Below are 20,847 nucleotides of genomic sequence, written 5' to 3' on the forward strand. Positions count from 1 at the left end.
CTGATCCCGCACACAGTGCCGGTGACTGCTGCAGGAATGCCGCCGGAGGGCCCGAGGGCTGACTGAGGCCCCAGCCACCTGCTGAGCTGGTCGGGCGTTTTCTCCTTAACCTGCCGCGGCCACGGACGGCAAGTCATGTTCATCACTGCGTGCACCCGGCTGTAGGCGGCTTGGCTGAACCTCCGACCCAAGGCTGTGCAACGGAGCATCTGGGCTTGGGACTGGCAACACAGCCCTGGGCGTGAACCCCAAGGACATCTGTGTCTTCCAGGGACGGGTCTCGGGAAACAGTTCCTGCACTGAGTCCCTTTCCTGTTGCGGAGTCCCTTCTGCCCCGAGCCTCCACTCAGGTTTATGTGGCACCAAATCCCCGGAGACTTAAGTATTCAAAATATTCCACTTATTGGGGAGAAGCAACGGAATCAATACCCGTTGTACTCAGAAGTCTGGGAAGGGATTTTCTGGATTCTAAAATGTTTGCGACCGGCGGGGTGTGGGGTGGGGGTTGTCAGACATGCTGGTGAAGCCGGGTGGATTACAGAGCTGTGATCGCCCAGATTAACACCACGCGCCCAATGCTCAGGCTTCTCCACGTGCGGCCGCTCGTACAGAGACTTGACACATCGAACTCCAGGCTCTGTTTTCTCTTCCAGGGAGTCACGGAACAGAAACGGCTCTTCCGAGGCCGGGATGGAAACGGGCGAGAGAGGAAACGGCGATGCTGGCCAGTGCAGGCCCTCCCTGATGGACAGAACGCTTCCCTCTGGGACGGGGGCGGGAGTTAGCCCCCGGGGCCATCGCTCCCTCAGCTACGATCCGGTCGGTGGGGCCGGCTCACCTGCAGCGGCCCGAGACCGCCCCCCACCCCGCTCTCTTCAGTCCTGCTCCCCGTGAAGAACCAGGAGTTCAGGGTTCACAGGAATAGCAAACAGGCTGCCCACCCCCTCCCGTCCCAGGAGGCACCACACACTGTCGGGAGGCACCCGAGGTCTCTATGCAGCTGGGTTTGCACGAGAGCAGACTGAGAAGCACAGGACACGCCGTGGGCGTTGAGGGGACCCCTGGACCTCCTCCAGGACTGATGTCCTGGGTGTGGCTGTTTGGTGGGATTTCCTTCTGACACGTAGTCTGTTAAAGGGATTCCTCTCAGAACGACCACAGAACAGGTGAAGGGAGGAGATGCGGGCTGAAGACGCACCGGGAGTGTCCTCGGGACCGAGGCGGCGTCCGCACGCAACAGGGGACCGCGGAGGAGCAGGACCCCGCGTTAGGGCTGTGATGCTCATGCTCAGAGCGGTCCCAAAGGCGGTTGGCGGTGCTTCCCAGGGGGACCCATGCGGCCTCCGTGCCGAGTCCTCCGGGGCCGCTCCTGCTCGGGATCCACGGAGGGACCACAGCAGCGGCGCCCTGCTGGCCGGGCAGGGGGCTGACGCCCCTGGTGAGAGCCTCTGGGACAGCGAGCTGACCCCTGCCACTGCCCCCAGGGAGCCTGCCACCCCCCAGGACGCCCCACAGTCCCCTTAGCAGCGGCCTGGCCACACCTTCTACTCAGGGCAGATCAGAGACTCTCAAAGATCCTATTTTTTGTTTCCTTGAGTTCTGCCGGTTTCTACATGAGAAGAAAGTCTCTATGGAGAGCTCATCTCTATGGAGAGATCACCGGGCAACGCTTTGTGCGTCCAAGCCCAGTGTCCAGGCAAAGCTGCTGGGCAGTGGGGGGTGGCTGGGAGCCCTCAGACCCTCGTGAGCCTCGCGGAGCTGCCCGCAGCCTGGCTCCTGCCCTCAGGGACCCCGCGATGGCTCACGCGTTCTCTCCCCTCTCGTGGCTGGAGGTTCTCCTGCTCTCAAGTGAAGTCCTGCCCCAGAACCTCTCCTCCTCCCCGGCCAGCATCCACCTTGTCATGGACGTGGCTGGGGGGCAATGTCGTCCGGGGAGTAAGTGCTCAGTCAGGAGAAACGCGACCGTGGGCAAGGACGTGGACGTGTCTGAACTTCCTGGGGGTGGGCAGGGGGCACGCACACCAGTCCAGGCATCGCTGTGGAGCTGCCTGACGTGGGTGCGAGCCTCCGGCCGTGTTAACGTCCTTCTCCAACTTCACAGCCCACCTACCGGGACTTCCTGCTCCCAGGTCCAAGACCGTACCGATATTTTCCTTTATCACTTGATTTGAGGTAAGAGGACTGTGGACACATCATACATAGGATGTTTTCCTTATTTAGGAATTATGGGAAAGGAAACAGTCACTCTCCAAAGGGTTTGCCTGGAATTGTGCAAATCATGGCTTGCATGACTTGCTGTAAGTCTTAAAGTTTCCTTATTTTTCTTCAAAGTTGACTTTTGTAGAAATATACAGAAAATGCTAAATGGCAGTACACATAAAAACATTGATGCCAAAATGGTTTTGAGGTAATTGCTGTTTTACTGTGTGCACAGCAAGTCAAATGCAGAATTCCTGTAGGTCCACTGATGGCCGGATCCCAGCAGGATCACAAGACTCACGCGCGTCCACGTCTCAGTGGCCCCTTCCTGGGTGCCACCATCCCCCACAGGGGTAGGTTACCTTAGATACACGGGATCTCACAGACTTCCTGAAGGCTAAGAGAAGGTCACCAGGCCGGCCCTACTGCAGTATGACCATGTCTTTACAAGAAGGGGGCACGCGGACAGACTCTCCGTGGGAATTCTGCAACACCCACTGCCCTGCCCCAGGCAGGACACGGGTCCCCTCTCCCAGGCTGGGTGGTGGCTCGAAGGCTTTGTTAAAATCTACCTGCCTGAACACCTTCCTGGCACGCGAGGTAAATACTTAATATATATTTGTTCTTAATTCAGTCCCCTTGGCTTGTATCAAAATATCCTTAGCACAGTAACAAAACAGTAACAATACAGTAACAAAATAGTACCAATACAGTAATAAAACAGTAACAAAACAGTAACAAAATAGTAACAATAGTGACAATACAGTAACAATACAGTGACAATACTGTAGCAATACAGTAACAATACTGTGACAATGCTGTAATAATGCTGTAACAATACAGTGATGATACAGTAACAAACTATAACAATACAGTGACAATACAGTAACAATACAGTAACAAAACCGTAACAATACAGTAACGGTACAGTGACAATACAGTAACGAAACAGTAACAATAGTAACAATACAGTAACAATACAGTAGTAATGCTGAAAACAATAGCTCTTTGTCCTCTATATATGCATTTAGTCTTCTGTGCGCTGTCCCCAGCCCAGATTTGCCTAGACCATCCCGAAGGCCCCGAAGGGAGGTGGCCCTAGGGGTGAGTGTTCGGTGAGCACGACAACCCCGTTCCACCAGGAGAAGCTTCCGGAACTTACAGACAGTCTTTTGAGGACTGGGAACAGGCTGGCCTCCTACATAACCAATAAAGACCACAGAGATGTTCTCAACAAAGAGTCTGAAACAAGGGGAAAAAGGAGCTAAGCCTTGATGTGCTACCATGGAAAAGCATTATTTTCTCTTGAAACTGCCGTTGGGGTTGCTACCCACACTTCCGTTCGTGTGGAAACCCCACATTTTCTTTTTCTCAGTGTAGTTCTTGTGACAACCACCACCAAATCAAATTCTATTTTTTAAAGTTGAGTCTTGGGACAATTCCAATATATATGACGTCTCTGGTCATTCATCGCCTTGCCTGACTGCTGTGAGGCCATGGACGTCCGGCGTCTGGAATACTCCAAGGCTGGGACCTGCTGCCCCAGAGCGCCTGATTCACACACAACCGCCCGTCTCTCTCACCTGGTGGGACCGGAGATGAGCCCTTGTGTCCTGGGGTCTTTCTTGTCTGACCCCATGTGGTCACGACTCTGCCATTTGTCACGGAGGACACCTCGAACCCACACTCTGTCCTCCATTGTCTGCACTCCCTGTGCCGCTGCAGACCCACCAGCTCAAATTTGATTTCTTACCCTCCTTCTGGCTTATTCCATGTGAGAAATCTTCTGAGGGTCTAGAGAAAAACACTGACATTCCAGAAAGCGAACCGTTCTTCGAAATGCAAACTTAAACAGGACCTTAGGAAGAGGAGCGCCCATTTGCTGTAGCATGTGGAGAAGAAACGCGCGGGACCCGGTAGTGAAGACGGGGCCATCCTGAGACCGGCCGTGCACGGGCCCCGTCCCCTCCTGCCCTTGCCTTCTCGTGTTTGCTTGACACCAACACCCAGCAGCCAAATCGGGGCCTCACCTGAAGGGAATCTGTGTGTCCAAAGCCTCCTTCCTCACCCCGGTCCCACTCGGACCCCGTCACCAGAGGGCGAGGAGGCAGGCCGCTGAGCAGCTGACGACGTAGACGCGACCCCACGCGGTCTGTGGGAGCGACAGCTGGTGAGTCGGACTCGCTACCGTGAGAAACGCCTTCAGGCGATGAGAAGACAAGTCAGTGGCTTCTCCTACAGATGCTTTTAATAACAAGGGGCTTTATCCAAAGTACACAAGAGGCTTAAAACAAGTCTAAGAAAACAAACAACCCAATTTAAAAATGGGCAAAAGGTCTGAACACAAGCCTCACCAGAGAAGCTACAAGGCTGGCAAGGAAGCCACGAAGAGACATGTGCGTCCCACGCCCTCGGGGACATGCGGATTACAACCACAGTGAGGAGGGCCGTGGTCTGGGACCCTGATGCCAGGCGCCCGGCGAGGACGTGGGCCGCGGGGACGCCCTCTCCTTGCCCGTGCGGAGGCGGAATGGTGTGGCCACTTTGGAAGTCCACGGGGCGGATTCGGACAGAACCGAACGTCCTCTCACCAGCGGTCCGGCCGTCACACCTCTCGACGTCCAGCGAAGGGGGCGAGATCTCATGTCCCCACTCAAGCCTGCACACGGGTGTCTCGGCAGCTTTGTTCACGGCTGCCCAAAGCTGGGCGCAGGCACGACGTCCCTGGCAGGGGACGGATACACAGACCGTGGTCCTTCCGGACCGCGACCGTCTTCCGGCACTAAGCGTAAACGAGCTCCAGGCCATGAGAAGGCACGGAGGAAGCTTCAGGGCACATCGCTGCGTGAGAGAAGGTCACAGCCGTGACAATTCCTGCGGGAGCAGCAGACCTTCCTACAGTCAGTGGACAGAGCCGTGGCTGCTGTGCGTGGGGCGCTGCGTGTTGGCGCAGAGGCGACAGGTGCCGAGCACAAGCAGACGGTAAGTCAAGGGCGGGAGGCAAAGTTCCAGAGCAGAGCCTGCGTCTGACGCCAGCGGGTCTGGGGCCCAGCTGGAGGCCTTGTGTCCTTGCTGCACTGCCATCTGCGGGCTCCCGACGCCGTGCTCCTGATGGAGCGGGACATTCCGGCAGTGGGAGGGTCCCAAGGCCAGGCGAGCTCTCCCCGCACACAGGCTTCTCCTCGGTGTCTTGGGAGCTGCGCCGGCCCTCAGCCCAGACGTGGAGCCAGCGCCGAGCTGGTCCCGCAGCCCCCGCCTTCGATGATCGTCACAATGCCGTTGGGAGACAGACCTCAGAGGGCCAGGCTGCCTCCGATCTGCACGCGTCAGCGCCTCCCATGCTGGCGGCAGGTGATGAGCTCCCCGTGCGCCTCAGCCCCAGGCCAGCCACTCTTGCCACAGCAGCCTCACTGTCCCCGTTTCCCGTCACCTTTATTTAAGTCCAATCTTCAAAAGGCGTCTGAGAAATGAGGTACGTTTATGAACTCACCGGGCCCAGGGCCTGGGCACACACACGGCAGGGGCGGGAGTCCCGAGTGTGCTGGAAGGGACCCGCTGCCGGTTTTCCTGTGTGCGTGTGTGCGTGTGTGTGTGTGCGTGTGTGTGTGCACGTGTGCGTGTGTGTGTGTGTGTGTGCACGTACACGTTAGTCGGCTTCTGGAGAAGTAGAAGTTAACTTCACGACATCATTCGGACAGGGCTGGCTCAGCTCAGATGGAGACAGGAAATCGGGCTTTCCCTGACCGTTTGCCGCGGATCAGGGGGTGCGTCTCAGCCGGGAGCAGAGAGCCGCCGCCTGCGCAGTGACCGCACTTCCCCTCGGCCAGCCTCTGGGGCACCTGACACGGTGCCCTCGTGCCCTCCGCGGGTGTCAGAGAAAAGACACGCTCCCTCCCCTGAGAAGAACATTTTGGCAGAACAGAGCATTTCGGCATTTCTGTCTCCCAGCGTGGGGGATGGGGGCTGCCGAGTAAACAGCCGCTCGGGGGAGCTCATCCCTCGTCCTTCTGCATCCGTCCTTCTCTCCGCTGGGCTCCCGGCTGAGCTGACACCTGCAGGTGTCCCGGGTGTGCGTGTGACTCTCATGACCCGATCCACACCACATCCCCCGTCCCCAGCCCGCCAGGACCGTTAATGTGTGCGCTTTGGGGAAACCCACCACATTTCGCAGCCCCTGACCCTGCTGCGGCCTGACTAAGCGAGCACGGCAGGCCTTCGTGCACTTTTCTCAAGGGGAAACAAACTCAGAAAAAAACCAGCGATTTGGCCAACACTGTCTCTCTAACAAGTCCTGAGAGCGGAACATCAAAACTGACCCGCCCTCCCCCAGAGACACCCTCCGTCCAGGTCTCGCTTCCCGTAAGACCCTACTCCAGAGCCGTGCTGATTCTCTGGGTCTCCGGAAAGTGGCCTTTCGAGCCGACTCTCGAGCAGGACGCGGCGGTGCTCACGCTACAGACGAACGAGGCGCGGCCAGCATGGGTGGAGCCGGGAGCCCGGCAGGACTCCGCGCGGTGTCTTCACCCAGAGTCCGCAGTGAGACGTGCTCATCAGTCTCAGAAAACGCCTTGTTTTCCGTTTGTACGTTGCTGGGTGCTCGTGTGCGGAATTCCGCCACAACGGCGCCAGCAGTTTTCTGGGACCGAAGTGTGTCTTTTAACGTGCTGTCAAGAGATGTCGCCTCACGGGCAGGGCGGGCCGTGGGAGACCCGGGAGCTCAGGAAGGTCTCCCCGCCGCAGACACGGAATCCGGCCGGTCTGTAGCTGTGTGCGTCCTCTGTGGTCCTCAGGGTGTCCGTGATTCTGCCCGGTCGAGATCTCGGGGGCACGAACCCCCACAGCCTGCCACACACACCCCAACGGCCACAGAAAGACATGCCTCTTTCCTCACACGGCTCGAGAGCAGACGACCAGTGGCAAGAAGCAAAGGAAGCGGGGATTCGGGCTGAGAAAAGACAAACCCCACGTGTCCACTAAATATATTTCAAAACTGTGAATCTTTATAATATTATACACCAGTTACACACCAGTTCAGAGATCCCTGGATAAACGTTTACGTGGCGAATACAAACCGTCTGAATTTACTATTTTTCTAACATTGCCGCTTTTACAATCAAACGCATTTAACTTCACTCAGCATGGCCTGAACCCAAGTTGGACCGACGGCTCCGCTCCAACCTTTCTGACCTCACTACCGCCTCCCAGGGAGGATGCAAAGAGCTGGTCTTAGTCACCGTCCCGGGTAACACGAGTTCCTGTGAGCAAACGAAGCAAACCACAAGACCCTTAACATTAGCCAAAATCTATGTAAAATAAATAAGCAAAATGGAAAATGAGTAACTGCTTTGGACTGATTCATTGTTACTAGCTGTCACCTGCCTCCAGGACACGTGCGACAGCAGACAGCAGCCGCTGTTCCTGCTGGTTTGCACCCGGGCAAGGTCTCAGCCCTGCGCATCCGGGGCGGCCGCCACAGCAACACAGGAACTCCTCAAAGTTCTAAACTCTTTTAACAAAGGCCAAAACCCCAAACTGGAAAGACATTTTTGCCTTACACGTGTCATCCATTTCAATATGCAAAATTAGAAATGGATTTTTAAGGGGCAATACGGCAATCAAGAAGAATGACGTATATGGATATTCACAAAAAACACAAAATGTCAATAATCGTTTGAAAAACGTTAGCCTTGCTGGAAGTTAGACGGAAGTTCAAACAAGGGGAGTAAACGGTGAGATAAAATCTGTGCTCATTCATCAGGAAAGTGTTTCTAATGTTGTCACCGAAAGTAGGGGTCCAAGAAACACGTGCGGACACTTCCTGGCTTAACGGTGTTTATCAACGCTGGTAAGACGTTTACATGTTCTGACTTAATTTCACTTGTAAGATTTATTCCACGTCAGTATTTTTTTAATTCAATTAGCCAACATACGGAACATCAGTAGCGTTTGGTGTAGTGTTCAGTGATTCTTTCGTTGCATATGACACCCAGTGCTCGTCACGGCACGGGCCCCCTTAGCACCCACCACCAGGCTCCTCTCCGTAACCCGCAGTTTGTCTCCCGGAGTTGGAGTCTCATGGTTTGTCTCTGATTTCTTCCCATCCAGTTTTCTCTCCCTCCCCCTGTGGTCCTCTGTGCTCTTCCTCATGCTCCACACACGAGTGAGACCACAGGGCAATTGTCTTTGATTAACGTACGTCACGCAGCAGCATCCCCCCAGTTCCGTCCGTGTCCGGGCAGATGGTGGGGGTTCTTTCTGACGGTCAGTGATGCCCCGTTGTGCAGAGGGACTGCGTCTTCTTTGTCCGTTCGGGTGTTGAAGGGCAGCTCGGCTCCTTCCACAGTTTGCTATTGCCCAGGTCAATCATTCACATGCACAGGTACAGCTCTGAGGTCAGAGATTTTTGTGTTGTCGACCTCAGGAAAACAAGTCGAAAAACCCCACATCCCCAGTGCGGTAACTGGCTAAGCCACTGAAGGTGCGTGCTCGGCTACTGTGTAGTCATCGAAAATGAGGCCATATGTTGAAATAGGACTGATCAAAGGAATTGAAAAAACACTTTCCACTGTTTTTTAATAGGAAATTGACTTTCAGGAAAAACGTAGGGGCATCGAATAGACACGGGATAATCTTCTGTTCGGGACACACCGGAGACTGTGAGAGGAGCAGGGAAGACCTGGGCAGGCTGGAGCCCCCATCCAAGGTTCACGACCGTGACAAACCTCGCAAGTGGCCAAGGGCTCAGGCCCAGGGGGACCCGCTCAGCTCTCAGGGACAGATGAAGTCCACAGGAGGCCACAGCCAGAGCTGGCTGGGAGAGAAAACAGCAAAACAGCCTTAAGAGGGTCTGCCTGCTGCCTGGGCTGTGGTCATGCAGGGGCACGGGTGGGGACCGTCAAGTCACCTTCTGTGTCTGGGGATGATCCATAACTCGGGCGCACAGTGGAACGGGTGCCCCAAATGCCATCACCAGACCATCTCTGAACCAGCGCTGGAGGCCGAAGGGGTCAGTGCCGGGCGCAAGGCTGAGGAGGCAGAAAGGAAATTACAAACAAAGGGAAGCCAAGACCACGGACAAAAACGCACCATTGTGGGCAGCGTCAGCGGTTGGAGATTGAAGGTTCTCGGGTCCCATGCACGTGGGACTGGGGCTCCGACGAGCTGCAAAGAGGCACCAGGAAGGGGAACACGAATCCCAGAACATGAGCTAGGCGAGACGGACAGTGGAGACAGACGCATCGTCAGGCATTCCGGAAGCACGGACCGGCCAGAACCAGTGCAGCGGCGCCTGGCGGGCAGAAGTGCAGGACTGGGCATCTTCCCTTGGCCCACGGGGCTCTCCGGGAGCCGCTCCCCCAGCTCAGCGTCCGTGGTGTGTGCACGGAGACGGGGGTCCCTCCTGGGCTACCAGCCTGGAGCCTGGCCGGTGGGAAGTACCAGAGCTTTCCAACGACGCTCTCGAGAGAACAGCTGCCGCTTCCCCCAGGCTGAAGACAGCGGTCCATCCGAGAAGCACCGCAGATGGTCACGACGGACTGCCAAGCATCACGCGCACTCAGGGACGGGAGCTGGCAGGCCAGGCCGACCAGAGGCCACAGCAGGGCTGAGGAGGACAGAAGGTGCTCCTGCTTCTCCCACCAAGGCCCCTGGAGCGTCATGCAGCCCACGAGCAGCCCAGCGCTAGGCAGCACGTGCAAGTGTTTGCTGACGTCATTACTCCTGGGGGTGCCTGGCGGGCTCAGATGGTTCCGCATCCAACTCGGTTCCAGCTCAGATCATGACCTCAGGGTCAGGAGATGGAGCCCTGCATCAGGCATGGAACCTGCCTGGGAGTGTCTCTTTAATAAATAATATTTATTATATTTCATATTTGTTTTGTTAAAATTAACTTATTCTTTATTGTACTTTATATTATTTATTACAATAAAAAGCCACGGCTTTTTAAAAGACTGTTTGTCCTTAAGGATTGGTAAGGGTTCTCACTGCTGCTCATCTTTCCGATAATGATGCAGGATGGCCTGAAAACATTTTCTCTAAAACGCGGTGAAAGGAGGATGTTCAGAACAGGAAGTACTTTCCCAAGACAGAGCAGCTGCCAGGGGCCCAGCGGGGGACCCGGACCCCCAGAGCTCGTTGTCTGTGTTCAGTGTCGTTTCCACTGAAATTCCGTATTCTAAATCCCTACGCAATAAATACTCCAAATTATTATTATTTTTTTTACCTCTGCATGTTCTGTAAAGGGTGAGAACATGTTAGCATGTCACTGAACACGCAGGTTTCTACGCTGCTTTCTTACTCAACACGTGTCTGTGCCTGTGCGGATTTTCTGACCAAACCGCGTTTCTGGGTTTGGGGAGTCAACACCAGGGGCAGGAAGCAGCGGCCCCGCCAGCAGAGCCAACGTTGTGGAGCTCCTGCTCCGTGTGCACAAAAGTCGAAGTGAATGGACCATTTGGGGGGAAATGCTGTACATTATTAAATATGTCTCTTGTTTCCCACCAATCAAGAAATTGCAGGTGCCACAGATTTGGAATATAATGTATTTTTATCATAAATCTCTTCTTTTTTTTTTTTTTAAAGATTTTATTTATTTATTTGACGGAGAGAGGTCACAAGTAGGCAGAGAGGCAGGCAGAGAGAGAGGAGGAAGCAGGCTCCCTGCGGAGCAGAGAGCCCGATGCGGGACTCGATCCCAGGACCCCGGGATCATGACCTGAGCCGAAGGCAGCGGCTCAACCCACTGAGCCACCCAGGCACCACATAAATCTCCTTTTCTTGTCTTTGTTTATAAATACTTAAACATGTGCTTCACTCAACAGCAGGGGGACACGCCCTCCGGACGCTGCCCCGCACACCCCCGGCCTCCTCCACGCGGACCGCAAGCTGCACGCTTCCCGCTGCCCAGCCCTGCCGACCAGTCTGGCTTGCAGGATCTTCCCTCGCTGCAGAGACAATTGTTCCACCGAATTCTGGCCACTGAACGTGAACTTACAGGGAAAAAAGGTGTTTGTGTGTGTGTGTGAAGACGAAATAGAACTGCCCCCTCAACATTCCACACGCGCGAGTGGAAGACAAGGGGCCCCCGTCTCGTGTCCACAGCGCACAGGCCCCGTTCCCGACGCTGTCACTGCAGAATTCAGACGGTCCTGCGCTCTAACCGTCCAAATCATGATGGGGAGTGGACTCTGCCGCAGACCCCCCTGCCCCAGCCATGGCAACGAGCCGTCCTGCACCTGCCTCGCGTGTGCTCGCGCCGTTTCTCCCCAGGGCTGGGCCGTAGGGGCTCTCCGGGTGCCACGGCACTAGCCCGCACCTGAGGGGATCGTCCACGCACGGGCTGCAGGCACAACACGCTGACGACCGGACTGAACACAGAAAGCTCCTTTGAGTCGTCTCCCGTGTTCAACACCTAAGAAAACCCACCGAGACGGAACTGGAAAACGCGTCGGGGTAAAAACCCCGGGTCCAGCTAGAAGATTCTGCCAACTCACTTGTAAAACCATCGGAATTCACGTTTCTCTACACAAGTCCAGGAGCGTCCATGACACGTCGTACGTCGGGACTTCAGGGCCTTTCGGCGTCACCTCTGGAGCTACTAAACGTTAGTACTTTCATGAGGACATTTTTTTCTTTTTGAAATTTGAAGAACATGTTTCACTTAGAAAGAAAAATCTCGTTAAAATTTAGAAAACTTCTCGCAAACCACTGTCTTTCAAGCCCAGGTGAGCAGCATTCCCTCTACGGAGCCCCGTGCACTTACACACCAGACCTCTCCTCCCCGCTGGTCCTCCGGCCCACACCGGACAGAGCCCGGAGCACGGACGCAGACCAGGAAAGGGACTCTAGCGGCAAATCTCTTCCAGTAAAATCCACAGCATGTTCCTGAGCACACGAATTTACTTCTCTAAGAACGCAATTTAGGAAGGAACATAATTTTGCGACTTGTTACAAAACCCCACCCATGCCGGTTCCTGTACTCGTAATCGTACATCCTGAAAATCTCCCTCCAGACTCACTCACAGACGTTCCACGGAATCAAGGCCTTCGAACCACAGCACCCGCAGCGCCTGTGAGAACCCAAGGGGCCACAAGTTCCCTCCGTCCGAGGACAGCTGTGTGGGGTTCATGGGAGCCTCGTCCCCTGGACGTGGCTCCCCATGCTCTGAGGCACGTGTCTTCTCAGGACCTTGCTGCCGGGGCCTTGTGTAAGGCGGCTCTAGCCCAGGGCTTCCCAACCATGGCACCGCTAAGGTTCTGAATCACATCCTCCCCAGCGCAGACACCACAGCAAGCCCAGGAGCATCCCTGGGCTCCAGCCCTCCAGGGACAACCCAGAATGTCACGGACTTGGCCACATGCCACATGGAGGGGCACCCGCGGCCACGGCCCAGGGAGCAGAGTGTGATGGTGCCTACACAGGGACAGCACTGTTTATCACTTGGTTCCAGGTTTGTACGCTGCTTGAAGGCTCTGTAACTACGACTGATCGCACAGTGACGCCAACCGCTCAGCGAACCACGGAGCTCTGTGCAGACACCGACGGACACACGGTAGCCAGGAAGACGCAAACACCGTACGCAGATCCAGGCTGAACACACACCCACACGGACGGCAGCGTTTATTTAAAGGGCAATGCAAGGTGTGCTCTGGGGCGTGGACCCTCCGTGCAGATGTGCGGGGCGCCAACAGGGAGGCCCACGACGCCGCCGCAGAGGAAACCCGGTGCCCCAAGAAAACCAACACGACCTCCCACGTCACTCTCCTTTTCTCTTCCTTTCTCTTCTCTTCTCCTGCAGGGTTTTCAGGTCAGTCATGACGTCCAAAGTCTTCCGGACCCACATCACCTGCAAGCGATGGTTGTGAGACGTTAGGAGTGGGAAGCACACAGAACCAGGACCCAGAGGCCGGCCCGCACGTACCACGATGACCATGGCATTGAGCAGCAGCGGCGCCGAAAACACTATGGAGATGAACATCCCCCGTGAGTCGAAATACTGGTATTTCGAAAATAACCTGTTTTAGAAAAAAAGAGAAATTACTTGGTGTAGCAAAACAACGTCGTTCGTGCTCTTCTCTAGCGGAGGCCCCTGGAGAGCTCTTGGGTCAACTAAGGCACCGCCGCCTGCCCCGCGAGCACTGCCGCCCACCAGCCCCGCTGTGCTGCCCATCCCCCCGTCGGGAGCACACAGCCGGCCCCACGGCGAAGGCGGCCGGAACCCGGGGCGCCAGGGAGATGCGGCGGGAGCCACAGCCATCACCCGAGGTGTCCGGGTGAAGGAAGCACGCGCACACTCGGGCTGACGGCAGTCCTGACGCCCCCCAAACTGCGCTGCAGCACCAGCCCCCGGGCTCCCACGGGCCATCAGGTCACACGGGCTGCACCGTCCCCGTGCTTGACCGAAGACAGGGACAGAGCCAGCTCTCCGCCCAGGGGAACTTTCGCCCGCATGCCGCTTTCGCACAGGGGAGGCTCAGGGACACGGGGTTGTCCAAGCTGCCTGAAGGCAGGGCCAGTGAATCGCAGAGGCTGGTCGCAGCCGGGCGTCCCTCCATGGCCGGCACGGGCACATGCGAAGTCCCCGCAATCCAAGAGCGCAGGGACCAGGGCAGAGGAGCCAGCCGTTGGCCCTGGGGTCGTGGCCGTGAACCGGCGAGACAAGCCACGCGCAGCTTACGGTACAGGAAGGGGTTGGGTCATTGAGACAGTCAGACACACATGTCGCGGCCAATGTTCCGGAGAGAATGCAGCAGGGAGGGTGCGGGTCTCAGCACGGACTGCAGAAGGCGCCCGGCGCTCCCCTTCCACGGGGATGAAGCCTGGAGTGGCCAGCACGTGGCCGAGACCCTGCGGCGGCCAGGCCGAGGCCGCCTGCTGTCCGTCCGGGATGCAGCACGGCTGGGACCCGCTGGGGAGCCGGCAGCTGTCATCTGTGCCAGGGCGGGGCCTGGTGGTGACAGGAGAAAGCCACGCTCTCCTGTGTTCCAGAGGACAGGCTGCCGGAGCCGCGTGCCCTGCGGACAGCTCCAGGGCAGGGCGGTCTGGGGAAGCGCAACTTTCCTGACCTGCGTCAGACACGCAAACGATGGTCGGGCGACAAGGCGGAGGGAAGGCTGGTGCCCTCGGCCCATGGAGGAAACCACAGGAGCCGGTGGTTCCACGGGGGAGAGGTCAAGGTCAGGTAACCACAGGGTAACTGTGGGCTGGGCCGCACGCAGACCACTGTCACAACGAGAGCATTTCTGCTATGAGGTGAGGTGCGGGCCCAAGGGAACAGTGACCCCCGTTCGAGTCTCCTCGTGAAGGACCCTGATGGGGGACCAGGGGGCCCTTTCGACAAGGAGAAGTGGGAGCCCTGTCGGGGTGCCTGGCCGAGGAGCCGCCTTCAGAAGGGGAGAGCCGGGAGGCGGGGGAGGAGCTGCCGGGGCCGCAGCCACACCCCAAAGCAGGGAGCAGGTGGACAGGCAGAGGGAGGACGAGGTTGTCCGGTCCGGCGTCTTGCGTGTCCTCATCCCGCGGCTGAGTAAGGAGGCGCGGGGGCCGGAGGGCGAGCAGGTGTCAGTCAGCGGAGGCACAGCCGTCTGTTAGCGGTCAGCGGGCGGCACGGCCGTCTAGCCCAGCGCCCGGCACCCTCCCAGACACGGCTGGGTGTTCAGGCTCCGCGGGAAGGTCTTCAAGTCCTTCCTGCTCAGAGTCTACAACTTTTTCTCTTTTCTTCACGTTTAAGAGCATAAACAGCTCAGCACTTAGACCTGTCAAAAGCACTTCAAGGTCACGGGTCGTATAAAGACAATCGGCCAGGCGCGGCCTGTGGAGCGCTCCAGACGCCCACACGAGGGTCCCAGCCCGCGCGGGAGGCTGAGGGTCCCAGACACAGCCCATGTGGCCGCGGGGCGGGGCCGTAACCGGGGGCAGGGCCTGAACTGGAGCAGGGCTAAGCAGGGCCGGGGAGAGGAGGAGCGGAGGGAGGGCAGCAGCGCTGGATGCGGTGGTGAAGGAGCTCCAGTCGGCGCTGACCGGCTGAGGCCATGGGCACGGGGTGCAGTGGCCATCTAAAGAAGGCAGCCCGGGGGGCGCCTGGGTGGCTCAGTGGGTTCCTTCCCTGCCTTCGGCTCAGGTCATGATCTCAGGGTCCGGGGATCGAGCCCCGCATCGGGCTCTCTGCTCAGCAGGGAGCCTTCTTCCTCCTCTCTCTCTGCCTGCCTCTCTGCCTGCTTGTGACCTCTCTGTCAAATAAATGAAATATATTTAAAAAAAAAGAAAAAAAGGCAGCCCGGGTTTCTGCCAGGACGACGTTCTGTGGCCTCCAGAAGACATGGCCGACCCAGAGAGCGCGGGGGTCTCGCAGCACACCGCCGGCCGCTCCGACCACATGTGGCCCGAGCTCCCCCAAATGCCACTGCCTTCACTGGGCAGCAGCTAGAGCTACTTCACGAAAGCCCGACCTGTCTCGCGCTGCCGTGAACGGTGCTAACCGATCTTCAAACCCTAACACAGCTGACGAGCCATTCCTCAGCCCTAACCCATCCGTGCAGAGGCCCCTGGTCGGCCTGGGGCTCCGGGGACCCGCCTTCTCTCGTTTCTCTGGCTCCCGCGGTCTATGTGCGATGCCCCTGTTGGAGGAGCCCCTCTAGAGTGTGGTTCCCGACGCAGTCTGGACGAGCGGGCGCTGGCCTACCTCCAGTTCATGGCCGCAACTTCGTTGATATACTCAGCACAACACACCAAAATCACTGGAAGAGAGAGATCACGTGTCGGGACTCGGATGACTGATTACTCTTCGTAACAGAATTATGCGTTCTCTCTGCAATGATACGTTTAACATAGATATCACAGAGAAGCAAGACCTTGATGAGAAACATAACTTCCATTTTAGATAGAGTGTGAGGTCAAATTCAGAGAATATTTAACTTGTAGGACGCATCCCTGTAACAGAGAAAAGATGACGCTCAAGATACAGGACGGTCTCCACATCTCCACGGAACAGCGCGAAGCCGCGAGCGCCCCAGGCTGGTGCCTGACAGCCATCGCCCATGCACGACCCTCCGCCTGCCCTCCCACCGGCCCGGTCTTGGGTCCTCATCCAGATGCTGCACAGAACGCCCGGGGCTGTGAGACCCAGTGTGCGAAGTGAACTGCTCTCCTCCCTCGTGCTCCCTCCTGCCAGGGACGCAGAGAGGTGACTGCGGACACCGGCCCGTTGGTCCCGGAGGCTACGGCCCTCCTGAACCCTGCGGTCAGAAGCGGGCAGTTGCTGCAGCCCTGACCCAGAACCTGCCGAGCACATGGGGCTCAGACACGGACCTCCAGACGACAGGACACGGTGCACCACGGCGAACAGCAGCTGTGAGCGCCCAGTGCTTTCATTTCTTGCAGAAATTAACTAATTAACGTGCAAAACTTCCTGTTCTTGACCCAAGTCACAGAGCAGACAGCATCAGGCTTTGCAATCTCCCAACGCTTTCCTCCATGAATGGACCCAAGCGGCACCAACAGAGCCCAGAAGAGATCGAGAAGAGGGGAAGAGACGGGCTGAGACCCAGAAGGCATGCAGCAGAGCACAACTCCCACACCCGACAGTGCCAGGATCTCCGCTGAGCCAGCCGGGCGCTGAGTGGGCAGTTAGGGAACCTCTCTGTGTTTCATCCATAAAAATGCGGCAAACGATGCTGCACGGGACGAAATAGCGTCGGGCTGGTGGGACGGCTCCGGAGTCACAGAACACGCATGCACGTGCAGAGCATCCCCTATCCCTTGTACACAGGGGGCAAACTCAGCCCTCTTCTCTCCCACAGAGCTGTTAGGGTCACAGGCTGTCTCTAACCTGTCAGCGCACCTGGTCAGGCCGTCACCCTCCTCCGAGCCCAGACCACGCTCGCCACAGGGAGTGCTCTTCCGGGGCCCCACGCCACACACAGGCTGCGTGACTCCCGCCGCAGGCCCTGCCCACGCCAGGGTCAGTCTCCTGCGCAGCCTGCCCAGGCCCTTCACGGTGCAGCCGGGGCCCCTCCGTCGGCCCCCGTACTCACCACAGCTGGGAGCACTGGCAACCAGGTGCGGGAGGACTTCGTGAACGCTGGCGCTGCCCACCAAGCTCTTCCGGGCCCGGGGCCGCAGCTGACGGCAGCCCTCCGGGGCAGGAAGGCAGCGCGGACTCTACCCATCACTCGCCGCACACGGCTGCTTGTGCAACACACACTCGCTGCCTCACTCGTGCTAAGTCAAGCTCCTGCTGAGATGCCGCCTGGCGCGGGCCACATCACGGTGACCGGCGTCACAGCAGTGTTGCTTGTTCTACTCACCCAAGCACAGGAAATGTCCGACCTGCAGGCTGTGCCTCTGGGAGGACAGACACGTGAGCAGCAGGCACAGCACGTGGAAGACGGCCAGTCCCAGGAGCCATGGCTCGGTCCAGTCTGTCTGCTGCAAGACAAGCACCAGAATCACCACCTCGTCGTCCGCAGCTCATGAGGGGGCCGGGCTTCACGCCTCCTGGGTCAGGGAGGGCAGCGGCCCCTCACACCGGAGCCGTCCCCACCGGCCTTGCGGAAACAGGAGTTAGAGAAGGGGGGTTGGGGAGGGAAACTACGCTGCAACCTTGGTCCAGAGGCCGGACAGAGAAGCGTCCCCGTCCACTGCGCGGGCACCTCCCAGCGGAGGCGCCGTGGGCTTGCCCCTATACTGAACAGAGTCACATCTGTGGGTTTCTGAGGACTTGAGCAGACCGAGTGTCCCATCCAGGGGAGGCCCCTGGTACCCGAAGACGCGAAACAAGAACTACTCTGAACTCCCTCAGACTCACACTTTAGGGCTTGGGAGATCGGAGGCTCCCGATTCCACAATTTATTTTCTCCAAGCTTTCTGGCAACCTTCCAAGTGGATGGGGGTTTCCTCAACTTCACCACCGGCCGGTCCACACCCAGAGACGCTCGGAGGGTCCGCACCCGACAGGGTCCAATCCCCCCACCCAGATGCCCGGATGCTCGGTCCCCCCAGTGCTCAGATCCCCCCGCAACGTCAGACCTCCCGATGCAAGCGCACACCCATGCCCTGCCCTGCCCTTCTGTCCAGCAGACCAGGCCGGACCTGCCTCCGGTCCCGCAGAGCCCTCGGGACTCTAAGTGTCCCCGGCCGCTGTGCACGGAAAACTGGCCACCACCACCTGTTCCCCACCAACGCGCAGAGGGGGCGGAAGAGAAAGGCGGAGCAGAGGGCGTGGACCAGGCAAGGGCACCTTCTGCAGTTCACACCGCCCCACAACTGGCCAACTGCACCCGCCCTCGGTCCACACAGCCCCGGGACGTCCCGCCCACCAGCGCCCCGCCCACCGCCGGGCCCCGCCCCTGGACGTCCCGCCCACTGCCTAGCTCCGCCCCGGAAGGTGCCGCTCACCACGAAGCCCCGCCCACGAGCCTCCCGCCCACCCCCTTCCGGTGTGGATCGCGGATGCAGGCAAACCCCGAGTGGCCCCAAGTGCCATCGCCCGAACCGATGGTCAGGAAGGCAGCCAGTTACCGTGATCACGGCAGGAATGCTGACGGGGAAAGAGCTGACTGAGAAGGCGGAGGGCATCGTGCCCGGAAAAGCCCACCCTCACCACCGCCGTCTCGCTGTCCCCGCCCCAGTCGGATCGCACGGGGAACGCCTCCGGCGTCTCCTCTCGCGGGATTTCCCTTGTCGCGAAACGCGCCCGCTCCCAGACATCTCGCGATATCTCCCTGTGGGCCCGGTTCCGCGTCCACATCTCGCGGTATTCTACGGCCTTAAAGGGCTGTGCCCCTGACCGCGAGAGTAGGCTTCCGGGTGTTCGCCCGCCCGCGCCGGAGAGGAGGGCTGAGCGCGTCGCCTCCCGTACCCGGCGGCGGAGCCAGGGGCAGCTGGGCGTCCCCGCCAGCCTCCGACCCCAACCCGGGGGGCCGCGGGGGACAGCGGCCGCGCTCCGGGGCCACGCGGGGTCTGGGAGGGACCCATCTGGCACATAGCCCGAGGGCGCAGGCACATCACGGGCACTAGGTGGCCGCGGTCTGGGCACCCGGGCGGGGCCGGAGGTTCAGTCCCGCAAGCACAGGTGCGAGGTCGTCCCGGGGCGGCCGCAGTCGGGAACAGGCTCCCGGGGGTCCCCTGCCTCGGCTCGCAGGTGCCTTCGGGGCACCCGGCGTGGCCGGCGTCCCGGGACCCCGGCACTGAGTGCGGACCCCGGGCTGACCACCTCCGCCGCGCGCCCTCGGGCGGGTGAGACGCGTGTGTGCGGCCCCTGCGGGCTCTCACGGAGGCCCACGTGCTTCCGCGGGCGGCACAGCCCGCGTCCGGGGACCGCGGAGGCAGGACGCGCCGGGGCGGGGGGGGGAGCCCGGCCTCCGGGGCACTCGGCGGGGCAGGAGGGCGGAAGGACGGGCGGCTCGGCTGCGGCGTCCAGCAGACGCTCGGCCGCAGGGGCGCCTGGGGTCTGCGCCCTCGGGGACCCCCGCGCGCCCCTGCCGCGCTCCGTCCCGCCGGGACCGCGGAAAGCCCCGCTTTGGACACCTGACCCTGCTGCTGGCGCGTCCTCCCTGCGCCCCACGCCCGCGCCCCCGCGACCCCTCTGGCCTCGTCGTGCACGTTTCCCGCACGAGGGACCGTTTCCGGGGTCGGGCGCCCTGGTCGGCCTTGCCTCCCCCGCGGGGAAAATCCACGCGCAGCCGGACCCGGAGGTGGGGCCCGTGTGCGCCCGACCGGAGCTGCTGATCAGGCCCCGGGGCCGCCGGGGAAAGCTGCGGGGCGGGCAGGGCCGCGGGGCCGACTCGGCCCCAACCGCGGCTCGGCTGGGCGCCGGCAGGTGGCAGCCCGCGCCCCGCCTCCGGCCCGGCCTGGGGACCCTTCGTGCCTGGTTCCACGCGCGGCGAAGGGAGTGTCAGGTGCAGAGGCTCTCGCTACACTGTTTCCTCCTGGTTGGAGGAATGTTTTCTCCGAGCCTCACGGGGAGTCAGATCCGTTACTTTGGGCTATTTTTGCTGTTGCGGAATCGCAGCCGTTTCAACGTGGGCTTGTGGGAACCTCCGTAATCCCGGGACATGCAAGTTTCCCGGATTAAACCCAACAACTCTAGTATCTCGGCCTCGCTTTATGTTTTCTGTTTAAAAAAGAAAAGATGCACTTACTCATGAGAGAGGGGGAGACGGGGAGAGAGTGCGTGAACGGTGGGAGAGGGAGAGGCAGCTGAGCGGGAGCCCAGGGATGCTGCAGCCTCTCAGGACCCTGAGGTCGTGACCTGATCCGAAACCAGCCGTCCAGCGCTCCCGCGACTGCCTGCCCAAGTGCCGCTCCTCTCTGTCTCCTGCAACCCAGGAACGGATCCCAACCTTGGTGCTCTCTCCGCGTGGTGACCACGGGGCCACACCACACGTGGCATTGTGCCACTTGGGGTGATCCGTTTCTCTTTCTCTCTGACTGAGCCTCCCCAGGGCACTGACCCGTCGTCCCTCTGCTCATTCTGCACTCAGCGTGTGGAGGGCACAAGACCCACGTAGAGTGTAATACCAGAACACAGTGACTCCACGAAAAAAAGCTGGACTCAGGGCAGAAAGGCATTGAAGGCCATGCCCACAGAGCCTAAATATCTCCTACAACAGTACGAGTCTCTTCCCTCTTGACTGCGGGGCCAGAAGTCCAAA

The 20,847-nt window shown here is 59.2% G+C and overlaps 1 protein-coding gene across 1 annotated transcript; it reads right to left on the minus strand.

Moving 5' to 3' along the window:
* Positions 1 to 12,781: 12,781 nt before the first annotated feature.
* On the minus strand, positions 12,782 to 18,858 carry TMEM18 (transmembrane protein 18). The gene is made up of 5 exons (XM_045980046.1): positions 18,713 to 18,858; positions 17,500 to 17,620; positions 15,876 to 15,930; positions 13,119 to 13,212; positions 12,782 to 13,043 (listed from the first exon to the last, which is right to left on the minus strand). The coding sequence occupies exons 1-5, from the start codon at positions 18,767 to 18,769 to the stop codon at positions 12,954 to 12,956; spliced, it is 417 nt and encodes a 138-aa protein (XP_045836002.1). The 5' UTR covers positions 18,770 to 18,858; the 3' UTR covers positions 12,782 to 12,953.
* Between the last annotated feature and the right edge of the window lie 1,989 nt (positions 18,859 to 20,847).

The sequence above is a fragment of the Meles meles genome, chromosome 15, assembly GCF_922984935.1.
Source record: "Meles meles chromosome 15, mMelMel3.1 paternal haplotype, whole genome shotgun sequence".
Lineage (NCBI taxonomy): Eukaryota > Metazoa > Chordata > Mammalia > Carnivora > Mustelidae > Meles > Meles meles.